This window comes from Ochotona curzoniae, unplaced genomic scaffold, assembly GCF_017591425.1.
Source record: "Ochotona curzoniae isolate NIBS_2020 unplaced genomic scaffold, NIBS_Ocur_1.0 contig_2927, whole genome shotgun sequence".
NCBI lineage: Eukaryota > Metazoa > Chordata > Mammalia > Lagomorpha > Ochotonidae > Ochotona > Ochotona curzoniae.
Genome location: NW_024465654.1, coordinates 6,676,359 through 6,691,799, shown reverse-complemented (window position 1 = coordinate 6,691,799; position 15,441 = coordinate 6,676,359). Strand labels below are relative to the sequence as shown.

The window sequence follows — 15,441 nt, the reverse complement described above, 5'->3', positions numbered from 1 at the left end:
CTAAACAACAAAAACCCTTTAAGGAGTAAGCCTACAACTGTGGGTAGAAGTTTTAGGGGCCAGAGCTTCCTGTGAATATTTGTGAGCCTGTGTGAAATCAGGGCAAGCTACGCAAGGGGCAGTGGAAGTTCATGCTGTGGACGTGACCATGGCATGAAAATAGGACCCTGGCTAAGCTGAGTCGCTCCTCGCTGTAGCTGTATCCCGCAGACTGATTCCTCTCCCTCTCACCTGCGGGAAGAGGGGCAGCACCGTATCCTGCTGAGCCTGTGAGACCCACCCTGCCATCCTTCCGTCAGGAGAGCCCTGTGTGCCCAGGGCAGGGGCTAGAGTCACACGTGGTGCTGTCCGCAGGCCAGGGCAGGGTGTGGACACACAGCAAGTGTGTGCATGCATGCGTGTGTGTGTGTTTTAGATGCACTCTGAGTGTGTGTGTTTTAGATGCACCCTGAGTGCGTGTGTGAGTGTGTGTGTGTGTTTTAGATGCACTCTGAGTGTGTGTGTGTTTTAGATGCACTCTGAGTGTGTGTGTTTTAGATGCACCCTGAGTGCGTGTGTGCGTGTGTGTTTTAGATGCACTCTGAGTGTGCGTGTCTCTGGATGCACAGTGAGCGTCTCTCTCTTCCCTGCAGTGCTCTAGCAGCTGTGCTGGGGGCCTCCAGCACAGGGTCGTGGTCTGCCAGGATGAAGATGGACAAAGTGCCAGTTCCTGCAATGCTGCCACCAAGCCCCCGGAGTCCAGGCACTGTGACTCGGGGCCGTGTCCCCGGTGGACCCACGGCAGCTGGGGAGAAGTAAGTCGGGGTGTCCTGAGCACCAGGGCTCTGGAGCATTGGATGCTGTCAGATATTGTTGCATAATCTCTCACTTCACTGTCACCAGGTAGAGAGGGTCTGCGTTTCGTAAGTCATAGAAGCCGTTTTCTTCTGGCAGGTGTTTTCTCAGGGTGTGAAAAGTCAGAGATGGGGAGAGACAGAGAAAGAGATCTTTCACTCCCTAAATGTCCACAGCAGCCACAGCTGGACTGGACCGGAGCTGGGAGGCCAGAGCTGCTTCTGGGTTTCCCATGTGTGTGCATGGGTCATTCCCTGCTCCTTTCCCAGACCGTTAGTAAGGAGCTGTATCGAAAGTGAAACAGCCGGGACTAGAACTGATGTCCGCATGGGAAGCAGGTGCTGCAGGTGGAGTTAGCCTGGCTCATTACTGCGGTGGTCCTAGAATCAGCTTATTCTGTAGTATCCGTTTCCATGAATCTTTTCTCGTGCTTATGTTAAACATAATTTACCATTTTTTCTTTCGTGGCTGAATCATTGATAGTGCTTACATATTATATAATTCTAAGTAATTCAGATTTTTTTTTAGCAGACCTCCCCTGCTAATGGCTTCATATAGGCCTTTGCTACCCTATTCAAATAGCTTATGGTATTAACTGTAAAAGTTCTGCCATTGTTTTGATCCTGAAATGGAAACTTTTATTTTCTTGCCCAGGGAGAATTATGAAGAAGTCATTAGCTATTATCTTTAAACACTAGATAAAATGATACATGAGGTTTTCACAGTTTGGTGGATATGTGCATTATGAAAGCACCGTGCTTGAACTTCAGTTATTCTGCACCAAAATAGCTATTTTAATTTCACTTTTTTCCACCAACTTTTTGAGATGTCCCCGTGTAATGATCGCATTGAAAGCCATGAGGTGTCCCCGTGTAGTGACCGCATGGAAAGCCATGAGGTGTCCCCGTGTAGTGACCGCATGGAAAGCCATGAGGTGTCCCCGTGTAGTGACCGCATGGAAAGCCATGAGGTGTCCCCGTGTAGTGACCGCATGGAAAGCCATGAGGTTTTGAATTTTCCTGTTCTTTTTAGTGCACACAAACATGTGGAGGAGGGACGAAATCAAGATTGGTGGTGTGTCAGTTTCCCAACGGCCGGATCGCCCCAGAGCACACCTGTGCGCCCCTAGACAAGCCAGCTGGCACGGCCCAGTGCCACACGCACGCCTGCCCCGATCATGCGTCCTGGCATCGGGGACCCTGGCAGTCGGTATGACGGCATCCTTCTTCTTAGCTGCATTTCGTTTGGCTTTAATCTTTGATGCGTTCTGTTTAATTCGCTCTCTGTAAACTTGGGAATGCACATCTTATTTCTCTCGGATTTTCTTTTTCAAGCAAGTCAACAGCAGCTGGCCATCTTGGCTTGTGTCATGACATATGGTAGTTTGGAGGAAAAATCCGTTGTTTCAAGTACTGTAATATGTGTATGTGTGTATATGTAATATGTAATGGTTTTGTACGTATTTATTTCTTACATGTGAATTTTCAGATAACTGTTTTAATGAAGCATTTTCCTCACATTTTTAGCTTGCCCCAATTCATCCCGAGTTGTTTTGTTACTTACATTTGTATGTCATGTTAACTTTGTGTTTGTGAAATGACACATTGAGGCTGTGTCATGTTAACTTTGTGTTTGTGAAATGACACATTGAGGCTGTGTCTTGTTGGTGCTTGTAACTTACTTGTTATTGTCCGATTACTGATCCAAAACCAAGTAACATTCGTAAAGGTTGTTGTTTTTGTTTCATTTTGTTAAACTTGTTATTTTGTTCAGCAATGTGAAAATATATTTTTTAAAAGATAGAGAAACTTATATAAAGTAAGGTCATTGTTTACATCATGAAAAGGTAGGATTTAGAGTGATTTATCTGAATGCACAGCTCATCCACTGTGTGGAGTTCCTGTGGTTTGCGAGTGTGTTCATTGTTTTAAGTCAGACATTGGAGTCAGTGCTCATGAATGGTTTTATTTCTCTAGTATTCTTCCAGTATCAAAGACTTAAAGAATAGAATTTTGAAATTAGCATTTTAATCACCTTTGACCTTTTAAATCACGTATAGCTAAAGACTTTTTCTCTAGTGAAAAATTGGTTGGAGCCTGGAGTAGGTTTGTGCTTCTTCCTTTATTTGGGAAATCGTGACTCCAGTTTTGTCAGCATTTCTGAACGCTGGCACCTGCTCCGTTTGCTCTCTGGTGAGATGCAAGCCCAAGCTGGAGGAGTCACTCGAGGTCTGGTTCAGGCTCAAATTCATCTTTATCCCGAAATGTGATTGATGATTAAAAACATACAGCAGTTTAGTTTTGTAGGAGAACTTGGAAGCTCTGCCTGCCTCAGTGAGCCTGCACTCCAGGGCCTCAGCCATGGTGCTTTCCTAGGAAAATTTCATGGATTTGTTTGCTAAGTCTGCTGAGCATTTGCTGGCCACCTACTGCACCCTAGACACTGCCACAGGGATGGTGACAACGTGTTCATCCCCCAAGTTTACAGTCCACCTGGGGAGCTTGGGAGCACGTGGGACCTCCCCTGCAAAGATGCTGGTTGTCCGCCGTCGTCCAGGGGACCGTCCTCTGTCTCGTGGCTTCGTCTATCCGAACATCTTCATTGGACGGTTTTACTTTGCAAGCCTAGCTTCTTGATGAGGCTGCTTTGATGCCTGTTCTAATTAAGAAAGCAGAATCCTGGCGGCTAACAAGAGGGAATTGTAGTGGTGTCTGAACACAGAGGTCCTATTTGCCCTGCTCATCTGGGACTCGTCTTCACCCAGCCTGAGCTCTGGTTCACGAGCTCTCCTGCGTTGTGAAATTGCAGTGTCTGCGAGTCAGCTGTTCTGCTCCCGGAGGTGGCAGACCACCGTGGCCTCAGGCCCAGTCTGGCTTGCCTGTTTTAGTTGAGCAGTTGTTCTGCAACGTGCCGTGTCCCGTGTTTGTGCCTCGTTTCTAACCGGCTTCAGGGTGGCTGTGGAGAAGTGATCAACCTTCGACCCTTCTGGAAAGAGTGTACTGACCCCGATGTGTTGTATGAACATGGTGCTTTGTGTCAGGTTGAAATGAACTCGTAACCACAGAATGTTGAAGCTGTACCTGTTTCTCACGGGTCGTTATAGAGATCTTTGGTGCTTTGTTTGATGTGTGTGAGTTCGTTAAGGCTCATAGCCCCTTGGCACATCCGCTCTGATAGCTGTAGGCTCAGAATCTCCCAGATACACTTGTGCTGCCCTGTGACGCCGTGGGCTCAGAGCTGGCTGCGCATCGATGTCCCCTGCGTCAAGGATTTCCTCAGCCTCACAGCGCCAGGCCGGAGGACAGTGGTGGCGCAGCTGTCCAGGCAGTCAGACAAGCTCCCCCCTGGTCGTGGGGTGTCCAGGAGCAGGGGCTGGAGTGGCCGTCTTTGCACTAATGAAGAACTGTGGTATCTTTATGTTTGTCCTAAATGGAAGGCTTTTTTTTTTTTTTAATCACAATAGATGTGTATATCAGAATTTTCACAGACTTATTTATTATAATGTTTTATATGTGAGAAGTACATTTATATCATCAGAGTATCTGGATTTATTTTATTATATGAAAAATATTTATTCATTAATTCAGCCTTTTATATTAAAAGGGCTTAGGTGACCAGAAGTTTTATTGTCAAAAGCATGTGAAGTGTGGGCCTCGCTCAGTGTTGCTGCGTACTGGCCGGGTTTCAGAGCACTCTTCAACACTTCAGGTCAGCGTCTCTGCTGGAGAACGGCCAGGCCTCCAGTCGGTCAGGAAAGTACGTGTGTAGCAACAAATGACAAGAAGCCTTAAATTAAATATATGAAGGGCAAAGTCATTGAAAACGCCAGTGGCAGGTTATAAGAATATTTCCTGTTCTTCCTGTTGTGGAAAATCTTGTGCTGTGGCAACAGACAATAAAGATTTTAACCACGGTTACTGGCTGCGTTTCTGTGGTTGGTGTGAAATGACTGCATGTAGCCGTGCTTTCTTACAGTATTGTTGTGGCTTTGTGCTTTGCTTACTTCGTGTGTATGCTGTATTTTTGCTCGCTGGGTCAATACCTAAAGTGTCGTTAAATCACTGACAGTTTTGTATGTAATAGATACCTCCTTTCTGTTGCCGATGTTTTCCGTTAATAGGAAACTGTTAATTTCCCTTATTAAACACGTAATGCTTAATACTGTGTGTTTCCATAATTTTACCTAGTATGTGTATAAGCTGCTGCCATTTCTCAAATGTTTCTATTAAAACTAACATTGTGATTTGAAAGAATGTGATTTATTATTTAGCCATCAGTTACTAAGTACTGAAAATTTTTGTATTTCTTTTTACATTTTATAAACAACAAAATTACTAAAACAGACATTTATATAGTCAAAAATAGATACACGTCCGACCAAGGTTTTCTTAAAAAGGCCAGAAGGCGCCTGCGGCTTTTCCTGCGCGTGGCGATGGCAGCCTGGCCGACGAGCTCGTGGTGCCCTGCGTGACAGGGTTCGTCCGCGCAGACGCCGTGGCAGAGGGACTCCCTTCCCTGTGGGCTTGCACTTCCTCAGGTCACTTGTGCTAATTGTCTCCCGGGGTTGAAGTTCAACAGAAGTAGAGAGAATATGTTTGTTTTTTTCTTAATTATCTTAAGGAGTTTGGGGCTTTTCTCCCCTCCCTCCCATGAAAACATGAGGAAGTTGTTTAAGAACAGAAGCTGCGGGAACTTCTCATTCTGGCTCTTCAAGCAGAGGTGTTTCCTCTTCAAAGGAGATGTGTGTAGCAAGGTGCAAAAATGGTGTTTCTGGCCCTCTGTGGGATGCGAGGTCCCAGGTTCCTGGGGCGCCACCGGCTGGCCAGCCGGGGCTCCTGGGCAGAGCGGGGGCGCTGCTGGGGCCGCGCTGCTGGCTCTTGATTAAGGATTGAAACCGAGGGTGTCCTGTTATTTCCTTATCGCCAGGCCCTTCCCAATGGGCTCACAGATTCTCCCCATTGTCATGGTCTCTGCCATCCTAGAGTCCTGTGCTAACGGCTGCACGTGAACCCAGCTCGATGCAGCGTAGAAGGTGCCAAGCGGGCAGCTGGTCGGCATGCTGGCGGAGAAGCGTACTGCGTTTCAGCAGCCACCAGGTCGTTCACAGCACTGAAGTTGAGCTGGATATCTGGGGCTTAACCGGTTAGAATAACTCGAGAACCAACAAGGCAGATTGGACTTGACAGGAGTTCTGCCAGTAGGGCCTTCTAGAATGCCCAGGTGCATGTGCTGCAGTCCATCTCACCCAGCAGGTGGTGAGCGGCACCCCGGGACAGGAAGCACAGCAGCTGGGGCACGAACTGGCATCCCTGTGGGATCCTGTTGCTTTCAAGGCGAGGACGTTAGCCACAAGGCTATTGCACCAGGCCCTCCAAGAGAACAAACTAACTTACTTACTTTCTCTCTCTCTTTTTCCTTCCTCCCTCTCCCCGCCCCGCCCCGTCCCTGCTGCATGTCGCCACTTTGCTCATTTCAGGGTTTTAGTTCTCTGATGGTGAAGAAGTTGACTTTAAGGTGTTTTGTCCTTTCTAGCAGTGGATTATGTATAACTCATACGTAGCAGTATATATAATTCCTCCTTAGGGTAGTTGGCTGTTCTCTTAGATACACAGTACAATTGGATTCCTAAAGAATTGGAAAGACCCATTTGGGTGTGAATGTGTGTTCACAGCACCATGTTATCTCCCAGAAATGTCTGGGTGAGCCATGCCTGGCTGTAGTGGACAGAGGCATGGAGGGGCGTCAGGGGCGTGGTCAGAGGGCCTGGGGCAGCAGGGGCATGGTCAGAGGTCCTGGGCAGGATGAGCCATGCAGGGCTGTAGTGGGCAGAGGCGTGGAGGGGCGTCAGGGGCGTGGTCAGAGGACCTGGGCAGGGTGAGCCATGCAGGGCTGTAGTGGGCAAAGGCGTGGAGGGGCATCGGGCGTGGTCAGAGGTCCTGGGCAGGATGAGCCATGCAGGGCTGTAGTGGGCAGAGGCGTGGAGGGGCGTCAGGGGCGTGGTCAGAGGACCTGGGCAGGGTGAGCCGTGCAGGGCTGTAGTGGACAGAGGCGTGGAGGGGCATCGGGCGTGGTCAGAGGGCCTGGGGCAGCAGGGGCGTGGTCAGAGGGCCTGGGCAGGGTGAGCCGTGCAGGGAGGGCTGTAGTGGACAGAGGCGTGGAGGGGCATCGGGCGTGGTCAGAGGGTCTGGGGCAGCAGGGGCGTGGTCAGAGGGCCTGGGGCAGCAGGGGCGTGGTCAGAGGGCCTGGGCCGGGCGGACCCACTACTTCCAGGAACTGGTTTCCGACTCCGTCTTTCCTCTCCCTGCCCATCCTCCCTTGGCCTGTCAAGTGACATTTTCAGCTCTCCTGAGGTCCACGTGACACCCTGTGGTGCTCTGTTCGGTGATTTTACTTTTTAAAAAATATTGTAGCATTAAAATCGCCTTAGAGTTTCTTTCTTTGACTCTTGCTCCTTCCTCGGATTTGTAGCAAATAGGGACCACACGGAGATGGCGCACATGGAGGTGACTGAGGGATAAACACTCCATCCCGGGTCTGCTCCCAGAGCACAGGAGTTCTAGGAGCACGAGCATCCCTCCCATGGCTGTCAGGAAGCACCCGGTGCCGGACTAGCACCGCCGTCCAGGAGATCACAGAAAGGCTTCACTTTGCTAAGTTAGCTTCCTTTATGTATTCCGTTTCCAGACTCAGCAAGGCTGCCATCAGTGCAGTCATTCACTGTTCTGTGATAACCTTGTATATATGAAACACAAGCAGCCCGCGCCTTGGAGAGCAGACGTAGTGCTTCCCTGTACTCCTGTGCCGCTTTGCTCCGAGGACAGGAATCCGCAGAGTCCAAGGCTAGCTGTGTAAGAGACAATGCCAGCTCTGCGTCCTGAGAGTGTCAGCCAGCTGGGCCACTCGCACGGCTTGCTCACTGTGCACCTGCTTGCCGTGCCTTGCTCCGTGCTGGCCAGACACTCCTGTCGTTTGTGGGGACTGCAGGGTTTGCCTAGCAGCACTCCTGAAAACACTGGGTCCCTGACCCACTGCTCCGTAACAGTTGTGGGACCATCACAGCACATTTAGACCGTCTCAATTATGGGACCCGTAAGGGGTTTAAGCTCGTTTCTTTCAGCAAGCTCATTGTAAATTTCTCTACATCAGTAAGACAACCTCCAGGAAGAGGATGGTGCCAGGGTGTGCAAAAGCGGGGGAGATGACAGATTTCTGGGGTTGCAGAGTCAAAGCCGCTCCCTCGGGGCGTGGGCACTGCTGGCGTTACGTGCGCCTTCCACACAGCTCTGCGCGTTGCCGTGGCACAAGGAGTAGTGTAGCATTTCCCGCACTGCTTACTCTGCTGCGGCGTTGGTCCAGTTCACGCAGGATTCCTTGCGTACCATGTTCTGTATTATCCTGAGCAACTTCCCCGTGGAACTGATCAGACATGAAGACATAAGTGGCATTCCTCTTCCGGATCTTGAAGGAGAGCTCAACTTGGCAAGTGTACCCAAAGCAGTGTTCATTTTATTCTTGCTTTTTATTTCTTCCACTGTATCCAGAGGACTCTGAGCTTACTAGTCAATACATGTATTTAATGAAAATAGAACTCTGATACTTTAATTTCAACAAAGAGATCGCTGACATGCACAGTGATGGTCAGTGAACTAGCAGATGTTCTTTGTATCTGTCACTCTGGGTGACATTGGAGTCTCAAAGAAGACTGGCTAAGTACGGCGAGGAGTTGCTTGAAGTCAGGCTGCAGAACCGCGCGCCCTTGCAGTGTGTTTGCTGTAACGTGTGAGATTGAAGGCACTCAGGGCAGTGGCTGGAAGGATACTGCCTGGCAGTTGTCATGACCGCTGGTATCCTCCGGCAGAATGAACGAATGCACTTTTTCAGGGTCAGCATGGGTGCTGTGGTCTCGGGCAGGTGGCAGATCTCTGGTTCTCTTGAGTATGAAACGGTGGGGCATCGTCTTAACGAGATGCTAACGCCGTGATGCTTCTGTTTCCTTTCATAGTTCCCGAAGTGACCGGACACAACGAACCCAGTGCGTGTGTGTTTTTTTCCTAGTGCTCATCGTCCTGTGGCAGAGGTGTCAAGCGCCGCAGTGTCCTCTGCCTTCACCAGTCCCAAGGGGAGGTGGGAGAACAGTACTGCAGCAACCTGCCCAAGCCACGCACCCACAAGGCCTGCAGGTCTGCCAGGTGCCCGTCGTGGAAAGCCACTCGGTGGAAGGAGGTATGTCACGTGTTGGGCAGGTGCAGGTGTGCCGTAGAAGGTGTGCTCATTTGAAATGTACTATATTCTGTTTAGCTTGTTTTGCACTGTGCTCAAGTTAATGCTCTATAGAATTAACACATTACCTGCACTTGTAGTTAAAACGCAAAGTAGTTTTTTTTGTCTTTTTTTACGGTTGTACATTTTCTGTTTCCGAATCCTGGGGTGGAGGAGGGAGCCGATGATAGCAGCATTCTTGTAAAATGCTCATGCTGCCTCCTGTAACTGCGCTATTTCAACCCTGAAACCTTGGACTGAGCCAACGTTGAGTCTTGGGATGGAGTGGGAGGTGAGGACTCAGCAGCCTGAGCCTGAGACCAGGGTGGTGGCAGAGCCAAGTCAGCCCCAGCTAGCTGTGCGCTGAGCAGAAAGGCTGAGAGAACACCAAGCTGGCAATGCAGTTTGGTCAGGAAGGCTGGTTGCCACCCGCCCGTGTCAGCATCCTCTGGGAAGTGGGCTCAGGGCAGCACATGCAGGTGGCAGACAGGGAGGCAGCAGCTGGGGGGCTGCAAGGCAGGTCAGACCCCTGGCGGAGGAGAATCTGCGACCACGTGCTCTCCCAAGGCCTGCTGCCCCAACGCTTGCCTCTGCTCACCACCTTCCCCAGCAGCTCCCAGCAGGACCTGAGGCCACCAAGCCCTTTCTGTGCTGGTCCAGCCGGACCCAGTAGATGCTGAGGTCTGGTCTCCTGGGCCACAGGAGGGAAGGGCTCAGGCACGAGCCCCGTTCCCCCAGGCGTTCTCATCCGCTCAGCCCGAGCATCACCCTGCATCTCTCCCCATGGACAAAGCAGCCCCGCACTGGCCAAGCTTCTCTGTGGGGAAATCAGCTTCGGGCAGGGGCAGGTGTCAGTGCCTGGAGAATTGGAGCTAATGTCTGGGAACCAGCATTTCTGTTTTCAGCTGGGGATCTGCGTCTGCTTTAGGGTTTTGGTCATGTCTCAGCAGACACTGTGGTCTGAAGGTCTCCTTGCTGGCCCGCTGTGCTAGGTTAGCACTTCCAGGGTGTGCTGAGTTACGGCACAGAGAGGCACCGGCCCCTCCCTTGCTCCGTTTGCCTTGCCCTGTGACTTGTTATCTGGAAGGCTGTCTCAATTCTCTTGTGCAAGTAACTCTTCAACAATGAAGATGCATGTATTTATTTATCTGAGAGGCAGAGTTACAGAGAAAGGGTGAAAGACAGAGATCTTTTTCACTGTGCTGGGCTGGACCAGCCTGAAACCTGGAGCCTGGATCTGCATCTGGGTCTCCTACATGCGTGGCAGGGGTCCAAGCGCTTAGCTCATCTCCTGCTTTTACAGGTACATTAGCAGGAAACTGGACGTGAAGTGTAGCAGCTGGAACTTGAACCAGGGTCCTTGTGAGTTGACAGCTTTGCAGGTGGCAACTTAGTCCACTGTGCCATAACACTGGCCTCTTAAAGTAGCCCTTGAATATCCATTGCAGCTGCTTGGTGTAGTTCAAGGGTCCATCAGTCTCCCTGTCGGTGGCCAGTCTGTCATTTCTTGAACAGAGTGTTAGCATCAGGACAGCTTGGAGTGTTTCTCACTTGGTTTCAGGATGAGTCTGAACCTTGCTTGGGCAGCCGGTCATCTCATGCCACCTTATTTTCCTCCTGTTGTGGACCAAACGTCTGCATGCCTGGGTCTGTTTGCACAGGAAGCCCGTCACTGCCATGGGGCAGTGGAAGGGAGGAAGTATTTATTTGCTGGGCACAGAGCAAGGAGCCAGACAGCTGGTTTCTCATGATTCACGGTATCCCCACAGGGTTATCGGTAAAGGCTCTGAAGCTTTATGCTTTGAAATTGGACGTGGGAGGCATATGACCAGCTTATGTCCAAGTCTTCTGGTTGGTTGGCAGTGTTTGTGGCTTTCCTTTGAGAGGGAGCTTTTATGATGGCCAGGTGGGCTTCATTTGGTCTGGGGGGCTACGTGCTGGTGGTAGTTACATTCTTTGCAGACCTGGAGTTGTCCTAATCTGAACACCACTGGGCAGTGCTGGCCATCTTAGCTGTGGGAGAAGCAAGTGACTGCTGGAGTCTGGGTGATCAGAAACGCGCAGGGCCGCGCATTGCACTGTCTCAGCTCGGTGAGTGCCCTCGTGTGTGGGCAGGCAAGGACATCTTGGGCTGAGGGAGTTGGAGGAGAGGCTGGGTGCTGGTGGCAGTTGACTCTGCACTAGAGTGTTTCGTAGTGAGTCCAGTGCTTTCAGAAGAGAATGTTCACAGGGCATTCAGCACTTTCATGTGAACCCTGCTTCACATCCATTTCCAAACTTAGGACCTGAAACAGCAAGATTCTGTTGCAGAAGGACTTAGCACCTTTCTCTCTCTCTCTCTCTCTCTCTCTCTCTCTCTCTCTCTCTCTCTCTCGGTTTATTTGTTTTATTTCCCTGACCACAAGCAGGAAGCTGGGAGGGAAGTAGAACAGCTGGTCAAATTTGATGAGATTAGTTTGGGTTGACCCTGTCATCAGAGCAAGCTGTCCTTCCTCCCAGGCCAGAGGGCAAGGACCAGGTGATATCCAACCACTTAGTGTGGGCCTGCTCTGCACCATCTGACCATCCCAGGCATGACTTCTGGCATGGGGTGCATTGCGCAGGTCACCCCCACTCTCCACTCCCTCTAGGTGGAAACTGGCAGCACCCAAACCAGGCTGGACACCCAGAATTGGTGATGGTGGCATACAAGAGGCAGTCCCAGGCCTGGAGTGTGGCCGGCTGAAGACTGCAATGCCGTGTCACTGCCTCCATGTGTCCATTAAGTGGGACACTGAGTCAGAGATTATCATCTGGACTTAAGATTTCATTTTGCTTGTCCTGTTGGCTTCTGGGCTTGCTTGAGGCCTGGTATCTGTCCCTGTTTCCTTGTTATTTCTCCGTTTTGCAAAGGGGTGCTGGGGGTGTCTCCTTTGTGTGGGACTTCACGGACGTGTGGCGGTGGGCAGTTTGTCCTGGATTGACTGTGCCAGATCTTGTGCCACAAGTTAAGTGATGTTTATGTGGCTCTCTGGCCCGTAGGCTTTGGAGATGATGCCGCAGCGAGTTAAGGACTTTGGGGGCTGGCTGGCAGCACGGGCTGTGTTTCTCGTGTGAAGAGCATGTGGATTTTGGTGGGGGAACAGAGCCAGAATTGCACAAAGGGAAATCCTAGCTAGAACAGGGGCCTTCACAGCGGGTTATCTGGTGAGGCCATGGAGATCATGGTTGGGGTTAACCTCCTTTATGAGGAGATCTGAGCGAGTCTGCTTGCCCCTTTCACTCCGTGATGATAGGAGGCCTGTTTGACCCTCAGAGTGGCCCTGTCCCGACTCCCCATCGGCGGCGCCTTGGTCAGCACAGCCTCGGGCACCTACTTCACAGCGCTCTGCTGCAGTGCCCGGTGTGGGCCGAGATGAGCACTCCTGGAAGGAGGCACTTCCGGTCTCTCAGCCCTTGGTGCTTCCTGTCCAGGGCCGTTGTCAGCTATGAGCATGGGGATATGTCCTATGGTATGACAGTGCATACCCACTTTGCATCTCACAGATAAGCAAAATGAGGCCTGGTGAATCAAGACAAGGTTACCATGGCTTAGAGTTCCTACGGTAATGAGTCCTCTGCAAGGAGAGATGACCGTGGGCTAGCGATTTGGCGCACACCTGGACCACTAACAGGTGCCAAGCAGAGGGGCTCCGGGAGGTAGGAAGACGAAGGCAGTTTGGTCTGCGGCTTGTTTGAAGGTGTTGCAGAAGTGGAAGTGTGAGCACATTCAATTCAGAGGAGCATGGTTTTGATTGCGATATGGACTCATGTCACATGATTTGCTTGTCATAGTTTGTGTAAGGCTGGAGCTATCTTACTTCAAATAGAGAAAATGTGTTTATATAATCATATGGGCGATCCAGACATGATGATGGCGTAACTACCTACTGTGTTTCGCTTTCTGTCCAGTACGTGGTGTAGTAGCCTCAGGCTGTGCTTACAACACGTACGGAAACACGGAGACTCCACCTGCTGTCCTGAGCTAGTTTGGTGTCAGCTGTCCAGCTCTAACCTCGTGTGGGCTCCTTTGCAGTGCTCTGTGACCTGCGGCCCCGGCGTCCAGCACAGGGACGTGTTCTGTCGGCTGAGAGGTGTGGGCCCAGTGGCTGCAGAAAGGTGCGACCCGGCCAGCCGGCCTTACAGTCAGCAGCCGTGTTGGCACTCGGACTGTGTGCAGTACCAGTGGACAGCAGGAGAGTGGCCGGACGTGAGTACAGACCATAAACCTTCAGAGACGCTGTATCTGGGAGGCGTGTTTGTGCATTCTGCGTTTGCCTTTCCAGTGTTCGGCATCCTGTAGGAAAGCAGAGATCTATCGATGGGTGCAGTGCACTGATGCTCGGGGTGTCCCGGTGGGCGACAGCCTCTGCAACCCTGCAACCAGACCACCTTCTGTCCAAAAATGCAGGAACCCTCTGTGCAAGTACATCGTGCTAACAGGTGACTCCTCTCAGGTAAGGCAGGGAGAGAAAGGGGAAATGTTTGCTCCTGCATAAAACACTTGATCTGAACTTGACCTGGTTGGAACTGCAGGTCCGGTCTTGGCATGGGGCAGGTGACGAGTATGTTAGCAGGAAAGCCACCCAGGCTTGAAAGGGCCGTGTGCAGTCACACACCTGTTAAACTCCGCAGGCTGGATGTCTTCACGTCCGTCCGAGCTGCCTTTAGCCTCCTCCAGTATGTTTTTCATCTCAGATTTTATGGTTTTCATCTTTAGAGAACCATCATTCAACTTTTATTCATTTATTTATGCATTTTCGTGTTTGAAGGGCAGTGAGACAGAAGGAGAGCTCCCGTCTTGGGGTTCATCCCCCACCTGCTGCTGTCCACTCTGCACCCCAGTGTCTCAAGGCTGGGGCTGGGCCAGCCTGAAGCCTGGCACCCTGAACCTGCTGCCTCCCCCACGTGGGAGTCAGGGCCCAGGCAGCATCTCGACTATTGAGTCACTACTCAACTTTTCAAAACCACAAAATGTAATTATCAACAGCATTTTAATATCCTGCTTTGCTACCTTCTGTGTGAACCTTAGTCCGGTTCAACCCTCACCACGATCCACTCCAGAGCACCACACCACTCACTTCCTGTTGACACCCTTCTGTGTCTGCCAGTCGGCCTGCTTAGGACAGCCACGTGAGTGGAATCCTAAACTGTGTGACCCTTCATGTCTGCCTCTTCACGCCATGGTCGTGTTCATCTCTCACCGAGTCTTCCGGCTCTTCCGTGTTGGTCCTGGGGCTTGCTGTACTTTGCTCGTTGATTCTGCACCTGATGGGCGCGCAGGTCTTGTCAATTCTGCACTCTGGAGCAGTGCCGGTGTTGTCCGTCTCTGGGGATATACCAGCAGTGCAGGCGCTGACGCCGTGAGAACTCTGCGTTGAACTGCCGAGCAGCTGCTTTCCGTGGTTGCTGCTCTGCTTTTCCTGCTTGCCAGGGATTGCTGCACAGCTCCAGCAGTGTTCCTTGTGGCACCCTGCTGCACATGAAGTGCCATCTCATTAGCTGTCGGAATTGCTTCTTAATAATGGCTAATGATGAGTGTCATTGTATGTATTTCTTAGCTGATGGATATCTTGGATATGTATATATACCCAACTGGCTTTTACTGTTGTGTGATTGATTCATCTTTTTATTGTTGAGTTGTGAAGTTTTTATTTTCTTCACATTTCTGGGCACCGACTTTTATCAGTTATATGTTTTACAAATAATTTCTCCAATGCGCTGGGTCATCTGTCACTTTCCTGATAGTGTCCGTGGAAACACGATTGTTTTCAGTGTTGACACAGTCGTATTTATTGTTGCTGTTGGCCCTTGTATGCTAAGTATCATTTGTAGGATTCACACTCAGGTTTTCCTCTGTGACTTTTGTCACTTTATCCTGTACATTTAGGTTTTTGATCCAACTTTATCCTTTTGTAAGTGGCCATGCAGTTGTCAGTATACAGTTTTTACAGATTTTTTTTCTCCCACATTGAATTATCTGAGCATCTTTTTCAGGCGTCTTTGGAGCTTTGTTGAGAGATCTGGCCTGGGCGTGGGGCTAATTCAGTGGGATGTTAAGCATCTGACAAATCCCAGAAGCCCACTCACCCCCTTTCAGTGTGCAGACAACTGTGGACTCAGTTCCGGGCAGCAGATCGCGTACTGCACCGGCGTGCCCTGGGCCAGGAAGCACACTCCCCAGCGGCCCCAGCCCGTGGTCTACCGAGAGTGCCCTCTGCTGGCCTCCCCTCAGGCTCACAACTGCATCGCGAAGAAGTGTTTGAACGCGGCCACCTGGAAGGTTGGCAAGTGGAGCAAGGTCAGTGCAAGGATGCGGACTGTCTAGGT

The 15,441-nt window shown here is 50.8% G+C and overlaps 1 protein-coding gene across 1 annotated transcript in view; it reads left to right on the top strand.

Annotated features, from left to right (window-relative positions):
• ADAMTS20 (ADAM metallopeptidase with thrombospondin type 1 motif 20) overlaps positions 1–15,441 on the top strand; it is a 70,543-nt gene that overhangs the window by 44,756 nt on the left and 10,346 nt on the right. The window contains exons 26-31 of the mRNA XM_040978974.1: positions 633–794; positions 1,867–2,043; positions 8,890–9,057; positions 13,148–13,321; positions 13,398–13,568; positions 15,212–15,412. Coding sequence (XP_040834908.1) covers positions 633–794; positions 1,867–2,043; positions 8,890–9,057; positions 13,148–13,321; positions 13,398–13,568; positions 15,212–15,412 — 1,053 coding nt within the window. The remainder of the gene's footprint in view (positions 1–632; positions 795–1,866; positions 2,044–8,889; positions 9,058–13,147; positions 13,322–13,397; positions 13,569–15,211; positions 15,413–15,441) is intronic.